This window comes from Thamnophis elegans, chromosome Z (assembly GCF_009769535.1).
Source record: "Thamnophis elegans isolate rThaEle1 chromosome Z, rThaEle1.pri, whole genome shotgun sequence".
Taxonomy (NCBI): domain Eukaryota; kingdom Metazoa; phylum Chordata; class Lepidosauria; order Squamata; family Colubridae; genus Thamnophis; species Thamnophis elegans.
Window position 1 is genome coordinate 125,686,749 of NC_045558.1, and position 11,584 is coordinate 125,698,332.

At 39.2% G+C, this 11,584-nt stretch overlaps 1 protein-coding gene across 1 annotated transcript; it reads right to left on the minus strand.

Annotated features, from left to right (window-relative positions):
- Positions 1-10,068: 10,068 nt before the first annotated feature.
- On the minus strand, positions 10,069-10,673 carry LOC116522365 (ribonuclease-like). The gene has a single exon (XM_032237248.1). The coding sequence runs from the start codon at positions 10,628-10,630 to the stop codon at positions 10,172-10,174; it is 459 nt and encodes a 152-aa protein (XP_032093139.1). The 5' UTR covers positions 10,631-10,673; the 3' UTR covers positions 10,069-10,171.
- Between the last annotated feature and the right edge of the window lie 911 nt (positions 10,674-11,584).

Sequence of the window (11,584 nt, forward strand, 5' to 3'; positions counted from 1 at the left end):
CTGCAGGCAACCTGTGGCACATGTGCCATAGGTTCACAATCGCAGGTTTAGATTCAAGGGCAATGTATTTCCCTTTGGGTCACCATCTGTATTTTGATTTTCATTCCAATGGCTTTGTATCTAAAGAAAGTTTAATCTCACTATATTATCGGAGCATGTGAGGGAAGAAGGCCTGACATTATGATCATTATATAACAATATGTGCTAGCACGCGAGCCATCAGCTCCAGCACACATGCTAAGACCCTGAGCTTGTTGATCAGAAAGGTCGGCAGTTCAGTGGTTTGAATCCCTAGCGCCACGTAACAGAGTGAGCTCCTGTTACTTGTCCCAGCTTCTGCCAACCTAGCAGTTCGAAAGCACGTAAAATGCAAGTAGAAAAATAGGAGCCACCTTTGGTGGGAAGGTAACAGAGTTCTGTGCGCCTTTGGCATCTAGTCATGCGGGCCACAAGACCACAGAGAACGTCTTCGGACAGCGCTGTCTCTTCGACTTTGAAACAGAGATGAGCATCTCCCCTAGAGTCAGGAACAATTAGCACATATGTGTGAGGGGAACCTTTACCTTACCAATAATATGGAATTTTCCGTCCCTTGAAATCAGATTGTTCTCTAATTCATTGTTTTAGGAAAATACCAAATAGAGACCTACTGAAGAGTTGATATACTGTTGGCACATAGTCCTGTTTACTTGCCTGCTTTTTGAACAGTTCTATAAGGTAGTCCTTGACTTTGCTTAGTGAATGTTCTAAGTTATAACAAAACCGAAAAAGTCCCTTATAACCATTTTTCACACTTAAAAAACTAGTAGCACCTCATGATGCACGAAATGATTTATGGTCTGACCATTTTATTATTGTGACCTGATGAGTCTCTTCATTGTGTTGGGTTAAAAAAATGGAATAATGACAAATATCTCTAATGCAACAGAGAGGGTCTAAGCCAATGTTTCTCAACCTTAACAACTTTAAGATGTGTGGACTTCAACTCCCATGGTCCAAAACCATTCATCTGCTGTGACAGTTGATATAAAGAAAGACAGCCAGCCAGACAGAAAGGGGTCCAGATGAGTAGATCTCCTCCAGGTTTGTTTGTTTTTTTGCAATGATTGTCTGAAAGCTTAATGTCCTTCTAAGATACCAATAGATGGCCTGGGGATAAGACCTTCATACACCCCACCCGAATGTTGAATGAATGTTGTGTTTTATTGCTATTATTATTTGTACTCACATATTATTTTTACGTTTTGTCTTGCACCCCCTTCCCATGAGTTGTAAGCCGCCCTGAGTCCCCTCAGGGAAAAGGGCAGCCTATAAGTGACAATAAAATACTAAATACTAAAATACTAGATCTAGGATTGTCTGACCCTAGTTCACCGGAGCTTGCGTGAATACAGCTAAAGCATGTTAATTGTAGTACACTTTTTCCTTCTGATGGTTGGCTTTGCATCCCTACCAACTAAAGGATCTCGAGCAGTGATAGTCAACCTAGTCCCTACTGCCCATTAATGGGCATTCCAGCTTTCATGGTGGGCGGTAGGGGTTTACTGTAACTCTGCTTTATAAATTTTATAAAGTTACTTCCCTACTTTATAAATCACCATTACTTTGGAACCGGTGGGCGTTTAGAAAATTTTAGTACTAACAGAGATACAAAAATGGGTGGTAGGTATAAAAAGGTTGACTACCCCTGATCTAGAACTACATCAAGCTGTTGGGCTATTTCAGAAGAGGAAAAAAATTGGAGGTCCCAAAAGTGCTTTTTTCTCCTTCTGGTTGGCTTTACATACGTCTAACTAAAGTATCTAGAGCACGGATGTCAAACTCGCTGCGCCACATCGCCATCCGTTCTCCCAAGCAATGACAATATATCTGGGTGACGTGTTTTCTCTGTAATCACAAGGAGGCTTCGTAGAAGACCCCTTCATCTTGCAGGTGGTAACCCGGAATTGCTTCTTGCTACACCGCAATCTGTTGTCAATGGCTTCTCCGCCATCCCCGCACACAGCTATGATGTTGTTCTTTGTGTCATGGATGAAGGTGTTGACCTCCTTACATTTGGGTTTGGTCATTCCGCGTCTTTGCATCATTTTATTACAGTAATGATCTCCCACGTTGCTCTTGGGGTCATCGAAGTGATGTTCCAGGAAGGTTGGATAGTCAGCAGCGAAGGTGCCCAGCATCAGGACAGCAGCCAGGACTATGAAGAGCCCAAGGCCAAATCCCTTGAACCACATGATCAGCTCTGCCACAGAAGAAAGGGAGAAGATGCATGAGTATCTCCATTTGAAATCATCGGTTGGAATACCTGGCACAGAAATGGATCTTTCTATTTGGGCTATTATGCTAAATATTTGACTTTCCATATTATCAAAATTAGGGAATTTTCCATAAAAGCTCCTCCGGGGAATTTCTAAGGAGGCTACACCCCTTTCCAAACCATTGGAAGTTTCTAGAGTCTCCTATTCAGACAGGAACCACATTAGTTTCCTAGCTGACTTCCTTTGGTGCTCCATAGAAGGGCTCTACAAACATCCTTGAATTGGGAGTTCTACCAAGGTAATATTCTATAGGTGTATGGGAATTATCTTGGGGAGAAAGAGAGAACAGTCACAGGCTAGGCAATGGTCAGATAAGAGGCATCTGAACCAGCAGAATGAATGGTCTGCCCTTCACTGTAGTACAAGCCCTACAAAGAAGCTTAAAATGTAGCTCAACTAAGTATTGATAAGCCTAATCCAGTTCAGTGAGAATCAAAATCTCTCATCAGAAAATTATCTCTTCATCTTAGCCTTCCCTGGTCTTACACTCACCTGAATGTGGTCTTGAAGAAGAGATGGGTTCTCAACCTTCCGTCTTCTTCTCTTCTTCTGCTTTGTACAATCCCATTATATAAATGGTCCACTGCAAGGAAGGGGTAGAGCAGGAAAGAGCTGCAATTGACACCCCCTTCCGAAAAAGAAGAAGTGAGCATGGACAGACGTTAATTTCAAAACACACACACAAAACGTTCACGTGTGCAAGGACACTCTTGAAGCGAGCATGATTATGCATGGATATGTTTCACAGCTGAATCCGAGCAATGCTGTTGCCTTATCACCAATGGTGAAACAATAACTGAAAGATACTTGAACACCTGAAGCTTCTGCATTGCTATGTGCCTCTGAGTAAGGCCAACATGGAATTCCTTCAATAAACAGAACCTACTCTCACTTGTACATCTCTTCAGAATTGGCTAGAAAGAAGATGAGATTTCCAGCATGGTCCTGGCATGAAAAACAAATATAGCTAATCTGATCGTGTATTTTCATCTGTAATGGATCATATTTCTATATTCCTATGTGTTTTAATAGATTAACAGAGTTGGAAGGGACCATGTATGTCATCGTACAGGAGACCCTGCAACATTTCTGACAGATGGTAGTCCAGTTTCTTCTTCAAAGCCTCCAGGGATGAAGCTTCCAAAACTCCTGAAGGCAATTTCTGTTCCATTGGTTGATTGTTCTCACTGTCAGAAAATTTCTCCTTATTTCCAGGCTGAATCTCTCCTTGTTCAATTTCCATCCAATATTCCCTGTCTGGCCTTCAGGTGCCTTTGAAAATAGCTTAACCTCTTCTTCTCTTTGGCAGCCCCTCAAATATTAAAACATTGCTATCATGTCTCCCGTGGTCCTTCTCTTCACTAGATTTTTTAATGATTCTAGTGGTTATGAGTAATTTTGTAAAGAGATTTTTTGACCTGCTCTAAAAATTCAAGTGAATGCAAAGAACTCCACAGTGCCATGGCAAATAAAAGAAATGTGTGTTTATCATAATAGCAATAGCACTTATATCGCACTTCACAGTGCTTTACAGCCCCCTCGAAGCTATTTACAGAGTCAGGCTGAGTAAACTCTGAGCCTGGTGAGATTTGAGTTGTCAACTAATAATACAAAATTAGTTGTTTTTCTCCACTGTATTTTTCATGGAGGACTGGTGATGAAATTTCAGCCAGATCTCATTGTATCCGAATTGCATCTCCCTCATAGTGGGTAGGCCTTCGCAAGTTCTGGTGATATATTGAGATGAAACAGTCTTTCCTTAGTTACAAGAGCACTGGAGTGAGTTGTCTGTACATATGGTGACCCAAAAGGAAAACATACTGCACTGGTATATCACACTATACAATGCACTATATGCCCTGCACACAATTAGTTCTTAGGGATTACAGATTAAGTATTTCTTCGGGGTTGCTTCCTTGTAGAACTATTTTCATCAGCTCCCATTTTTGTGTCATGGTATTAAGGCAATTTCTTCAGACACAGATCATTCTATCTCTTTGAAGAAATGTCATCATTAGGAGAATAGGTTCTTGAGGTCAACACAGCCAAAGGGATAAGGGCTGGGTCCTTGGGAAACCATGCTTGTAGCCAATTCCAAAGAGTGAATCTGCAAAAGCAGAGACTAAATGTTTCAGCTTGCTGCAAGGATATATTTCTCTTTCAGCAATGGAATAACAGACTAATAGAGTTGAAAGGGACTTTGGAGCAGGGGTGAAATCAACTTACCTTCACTACTGGTTGGCAAATGTGAGCAAATGTGAGCGAGGATCTTCAGCGCATATGCACAGTGTTAAAAATGGGATGTGATGATGTCCGGGCAGGAGGGCAGAGCATCCCACCCCCAACACTACTGGTTCACCGGAACCGGATAGAACCGGCTGAATTGCACCACTGCTTTGGAGGTCTTCTAGTCTAATCCCCTGTTTATGCAGGAAACCCTATACCATTTCATGCAAATTGTTATCTAATCTCTTCTTAAAAACCTCCACTGGTGGAGCACCCACAATTCTCGGAGGCAAGCCATTTCACTGATTAAATGCTCTGTCAGGAAATTTCTCCTTAGTTCTAGGTTGCTTCTCTCCTTACTTAGTTTCCAACATTGCTTCTGGTCCTACCTTCAGGTGCTTTAGAGAATAGTTTGACTCTTTTTTCTTTGTGGCAGCCCCTGAGATATTGGAACTCTGCTATCATATCTCCCCCCCAGTCCCTTTTCTCATTAAAGCACACATACTCAATTCCTTCAATTGTTATTTGTATATTTCATCCTCCACCACCACCCCTAATCTTTTCTCTGCACTCTTTCTAGAGTTTCAACAATGGCATAGAATAGAATAGGAAATATGGAATATAATGGAATGGAATGGAATAGAATAGAATATATGGAATAGAATGAAATGAAATAGAATAGAAAATATGGCATGGCATGGAATAGAATAGAATAGAATAGAAAATATGGAATGGAATAGAATAGAAAATATGGAATGGAATGGAATGGAATAGAATAGAAAATATGGAATGGAATAGAATGGAATAGAATGGAATAGAATAGACTAGAGTAGAATAGAATAGAAAATATGGAATGGAATAGAAAGAAAATATGAAATGGAATGAAATAGAATAGAACAAAATAGAACAGAACAGAATATAATAGAAAATGTGGAATAGAATGGAATAGAAAATATGGAATGGATTAGAATAGAATAGAACAGAATAGAAAATATGGAATAGAATGGAATGGAATGAAATGGAATAGAGTAGAACAGAATAGAAAATATGGAATAGAATGGAATAGAATAGAACAGAATAGAAAATGTGGAATGGAATAGAATGGAATGGAATAGAATAGAATGGAATAGTTGGAAACGGGGGAATAATTCACGTGCGCAAGGATGTTCCTGAAAAGAGCGTGTTTCTGCATGAACATTTCAAAGCTGCATCCGAGCAATGCTTTTGCCTTATCACCAATGTTGAAACAGTAACTGAAGGAGACATTAATAACTGAAGCTACTGCTGTGGAAGTCCTTTGGGAAAAAGGAGTACTGCTCACTTGTACATATTTGAAGTGTTGCAAGGAAGATGAATGATGTTATTTTTCAAATAGTTCTTAGGTTAAAAACATAGTTAAGTAATTTGTTCAGCTATTATTTGTGTGAAATTAATTATATATCTGAAATCGTATTTACATCTTCAAAAGTACAAATTGATAAGCAATTTTTTTTAAAAGAAAAAAAGCATACTTTTAGAACAAGGCCTAAAAACTAGGGGTGAAAATTATACTCTCTTTCTCCCCTCCTACCTCTCCCTCTCCCTTTTTCTTTCTTTCTTTCTTTCTTTCTTTCTTTCTTTCTTTCTTTCTTTCTTTCTTTCTTTCTTTCTTTCTCTCTCTCCTTCACTTTACATCTACCTCTATCTATCAATCCATCTTATCTCTCTCTCTGTCCGTCCATCTACCCGCCCACCATCTATCATCTATCTATCATCTATCATCTATCTATCTTTCTATCTATCTATCATTTATTGTATTTACATCATCTGAATATCTCGTAGTGCTCTTCCAAAAGAGTTTTGCTTTTTTGATTTTAATCTGTATTTGGAAGTACAAGTAGCTTACAATAAATAAATTTAAGTCTGGATTTCCAACCTGATTATCTGTTTTGTATGAAGAGGAGAAACAGAGCACAAAAGAGTGGAGTTTCCATCAGGACAAGCCAATGGTGCTTTCATTGTTTGTCCCCTAACCCTCATGGACAATTCTAACTTTGAATCTATTCATATCATGTAGTAGCTATGTATTATTAGCATGTATACCAGATTCCTGGATAGGAAACTGATTGAGAACTATAGAATCTACAGATTTTGAATTCAGTTTTCCAAACGGCCATCTGATTGTCAGTCCCAGTAATAAAATAATTGCCCACCTACAGAACAATAACATCCATGCTTCACCCCATGATGGATGGTAGATAAAATGCATCTTTTATATCTCATCTGACCAAAGGGCAAAGCTAGGTCTACTTCTCCAGATTGTATTTATTCCATTACCATCAACTGTAGCAGGTTAGAGGCAGAGTTGTTTTGGGTCAGAGAGGTGAAAAATTCACCAGGACCCAAAACAGGGACTACCACTATCTGCAGTTCTCCAGAATGCATATACAACAGTGTTACACCTTTGTGTTCTAATCTTCTGAGCAAACCTACAGGGGGAAAAGATGGTGGGAACAGGGGTAAGAATTTGGAGCACAATGGCAACCTTTGTTGTGCCTTCAGCCTGAAATTCCTTCTCAACCCAGATGGGAAAGAAGTTAGGACGTTGCCCTAATGTGCACCATTTAATTATCTAATTAAATCTACATTTCCCAAATTTGCATATTTTGTGTAGCCTTCTTAAACCTACCTAACACCCACTGTAACCCCCTTAATCATACCTAAACGTACCTGTTTAAATTCTTCCTTTAAAAAAAAGAATTTTATTATTTTTCAGTTACAAAAATAAGCATTCCATCTTTCCTTATGCCGTATGTCATCTGTGTACAAACATCTCTGTGCAACATCGTTCCTCTTTTGCCACATCTGTCACATTCAAATTAACATTATTTCCCTAAGTTTAGTATTATAATATATTAAGCATTTAAACATTATAAAACTCTCAATTTTTCTTCTATCTTCTGGTAATAATATATCAATATTAAACATCATTATTCTTATCATACATATACCGGTACTAACCATTTTATATCTCTATCTAAGTTTATTGTCTACTTATGTTTCAGTTTTCTTCATTTCCAAACTCCTTCCCCTCCCCCAATCATTGGTAAAATTCTTCCCAAGTCATATAATATTCAGTGTGCTCTTTCTCTTTAATTGCTAATGTTAATCTGTTCATTTCTGCACATTCTAATATCACCTTCTCATCCATAGGAATCTTTTCACTTTTCCAATTACTTTCTATATGGTATGAATGTTTCCTCATCTCGGTCAGGATTTGCCCAGAAAATGTGTTTCTGTAATGGACCTCTTGTGACTGTGTTGGTTGGTTTTGTGATTGTCTTTGTATGCATGATTCTACTTTCCTCATTAAACAAGAACAACTGATGTCTAAAAAACAAAGTGCTAGTGTTTGGTGTTCACTGAAATTTTCTCAATAGCCTTTATGATTAGCTAATAACACACTGGTCAATCCTTGGAAACCGTTATGACCACAAGCATGCTTTTTTTATCACTTTAAAATCCAGGGGAATGGAGGAATCATGTTGAAGTGAAGAAATCAGTGCTGTGCTGTGCCATGCATGTACAAGATCAAGCAGCAGACATGAAAAATATGGTTGCAACGAACTCTGGAGATTCCTGACTTTAATTTGATGCTGTTAAAATATTATTTATCCTCCTTTCAAGGCCTCATAGTGATTTTTTCTACTCACCAGATGGGTGAACTTTAACACAATTCCTATATGTGTAAAAAAATCACTAAAAGTAGCTTCATTGAAGTTAATTAATAAAGTAGCTATTGTATTTGGAGAAGATTAATTAGAGATAGAGCCAAACAAGTGAGTTGTATGAATTTATAGCTGGAAGAGTCGTAAGAAGAAACCTGGGGAAAGATAGGACTTGTTTGAAAACAAATGAAGGAATCATGATCCCTGGCAGAAAGAAGGACTGTTACGGTGAAAAATCACAAGAACGAAACTTAGGATTTAAAACCAAATAGATGATAGCTAGATAGATGATGGATGGATGGGTAGGTGGGTGGGTGGATTGATGGAAGGATGATAGCTAGATGGTTAAACGGATAGATGAATTGATAGATGAATGGATGGATATAGATAGATAGATGATAGATGATAGGTAGGTAGGTAGGTAGGTAGGTAGGTAGGTAGGTAGGTAGGTAGATAGATAGATAGATAGATAGATAGATAGATAGATAGATAGATAGATAGATAGATAGATATGGATGGAGAAAATAGATGGATGGATGGATGGATGATACATATACTGTAAATAGATAGATACTCACCAGTTGGGTGAACTTTAACACAATTCCTATATGTGTAAAAAATCACTAAAAGTAGCTTTATTAATTGATAAATAAGCTATTGTATTTGGAGAAGACAAATTAGAGATAGAGCCATACAAGCAAGTTGTTGCATGAATTTATAGCTGGCAGAGTGGCAAGAAGAAACCCAGGGAAAAATAGGGCTTGTTTGAAAACAAATGAAGGAATCATGATCCCTGGCAGAAAGAAGGACTGTTACGGTGAAAAATCACAAGAACGAAACTTAGGATTTAAAACCAAATAGATGATAGCTAGATAGATGGTGGATGGGTGGGTGGTTGAATTGATGGAAGGGTGATAGCTAGATGGTTAAATGGATAGATGAATTGATAGATGAATGGATGGATATAGATAGATAGATGATAGATAGATGATAGGTAGGTAGGTAGGTAGGTAGGTAGGTAGGTAGGTAGGTAGGTAGGTAGGTAGATAGATAGATAGATAGATAGATAGATAGATAGATAGATAGATAGATAGATAGATAGATATGGATGGATAGATGGATGGATGGATGGGGAAAATAGATAGATGGATGGATGATGGATGGATGATGGATGGATGGATGGATGATACATATACTGTAAATAGATAGATATACTGTAGATATAGATATAGATAGAGAGAGAGATAGAGAGATAAAGAGATAGAGATGGATGGATGGATGGATGGATGGATGGATGGATGGATGGACAGTGAGACAGAGAGATGATAGATAGATAGATAGATAGATAGATAGATAGATAGATAGATAGATAGATAGATAGATAGACAGACAGACAGACAGATGATAAACAGACAAACAGACGATAGAGATAGCCAACCAGTCAGACAAACAGAAAGATATGGATAGATGGATGGATGGATGGATGGATGGATGGATGGATGGATGGATAGAAAGGTAGAAAGGTAGAAAGATAGATAGATAGATAGATCCAAGGACTGAAACTGTTGTAAGTAAAATACTAGAAAAACATGTCACACGATTAGGAATCAAACTTTAATTTTGCACAGAGGAGTTAACTGAATATCAAAGTTGAAGGAGACCTTGGAGGCCCTTTAGTCCAACCTCTGCCCAAGTAGGAGACTCTATAATATTCCAGACAAATGGCTGTCTAATCTGTTCTTAAAAACCTCCAGTGATGGAGCACCCACAGCTTCTGAAGGCAAATCGTTCCGCTCGTTAATTGATCTCACTGTCAGGAAATTTCTCCTTAGTTCTAGGTGGATCTCTCCATCGGTTACTTCTTTTCCTGCCTTCAGGTGTGGAGACAGAGGAATTGACAGAAGAGTTCATACCTCAATGCTAATAAGATGATTCCTCTTCATGCACCAGTGCAAAATCTCCTTCCTCGTAGTGTACGGGCTTTCCATCCAGGCAGGCAATGACTATGTTTTTGGGAGAAAGATTTTCTCTGTAGATACAAGGTGCTCGAGGGTTAGAACTTCTCAAAGTGCAGGTGGTGACCGAAAATATCTTTATGCTATGGCGCAGCTCATGCCCATAAGTTACCCCTTTTCTGCCACACACATCAAGGATATAAGCCTTGGTGTCATGTATGAAGGTATTGACTAGCTTGCATTTGGGCTTGGTCATTCCCCGGCTTTGCATCATGGCATTGCAATAGTGGGTTCCAACAACGCTTCTTGGGAAGTCATAGTGCTTCATGAGGAAGTTCTCATAGCTAAAGGCAAAGGACCCCAGGATGAATACAGTTGTTAGCAGGAGAAGCAGAGCGTGGAAGGATTCTTTCAAAGGCATCATTGTCTCTGCAACAGCTGAAAGAAGGAACGGTGGAATGATTCAGTTTGGAATATGGTAATACAGATTTGCCCCTTCAATTTGTTAATTGACTGGTTTATAACAGACATTCATAGATATTTGGAATACCAGCGAAGGAGAATATTTATAGCTCAGGTTTGAAATGAGAGGTCTTTGGTGCTGTCTGAGCTTAGTTGTTTTCTTGCAGATGTTTCGATAACCAATGAGGCAACATCATCAGTGCTAGTCAGATTTACATCACATCAGCAATCAAGAAGTGAACAATACCGTAATCAAGGAAGTTCCAAACAAATTAACAATAAAACAACCCAAACACAGGACCTCTAAAATCACCTCCACCATGTTGTGGCCCACCAGTGGCCAACGGAGATGGCAGCAAATTCAGACAGTGAGGTTGGGGAGTAACATGGGCCAGTCCTGGAGTCTGGGGAAGGCTCTAACAAATGCTCTGAGATGGAGGCAGAGATGGGGCCAGGGCCATCTGACAGTTATCAGCTGCCTTCAGAGTCAGACATCAATGAGGCAGAGGAACAGCTGGAGCCTGTTCCCAGTGTACGCATGAGCAGAGTTGCCGGACGAAGGCAAAGCTAAGGAACAGGGGTCGACTTGGGAGTAAGGTCAAAGGTGAATGGCCCCTCCCATAGGGGATAAAAGAGGGGTGAAAGGAGAGGGGTGTTTGCAGGAGACAATTAGTTCATACCTACATTTTTGCCAAGTATTGTAGTGTCTGAAAGAAATTGTCCTGGCCATTCTCTAAGCCTGATAAAGGTAAGTAATTGAAAACTATTTTGAAAGACTGCAGGCCGGGACTTTGCTGGAGAGGAATTCACTGTAAATAAATAAAAGGGGTTTATCGGGACGAGGACTTAGCTTCATGCTGCTTGGGAAGCCTAGGTCAGAATATACCAATATGACAATTTAACAAGTGCCAATTTT

What these genes read in the sequence shown, in the direction of transcription:
- LOC116522365 (XM_032237248.1), bottom strand. Translation starts at nt 10,630, where the DNA reads ATGATGCCTTTGAAAGAATCCTTCCACGCTCTGCTTCTCCTGCTAACA.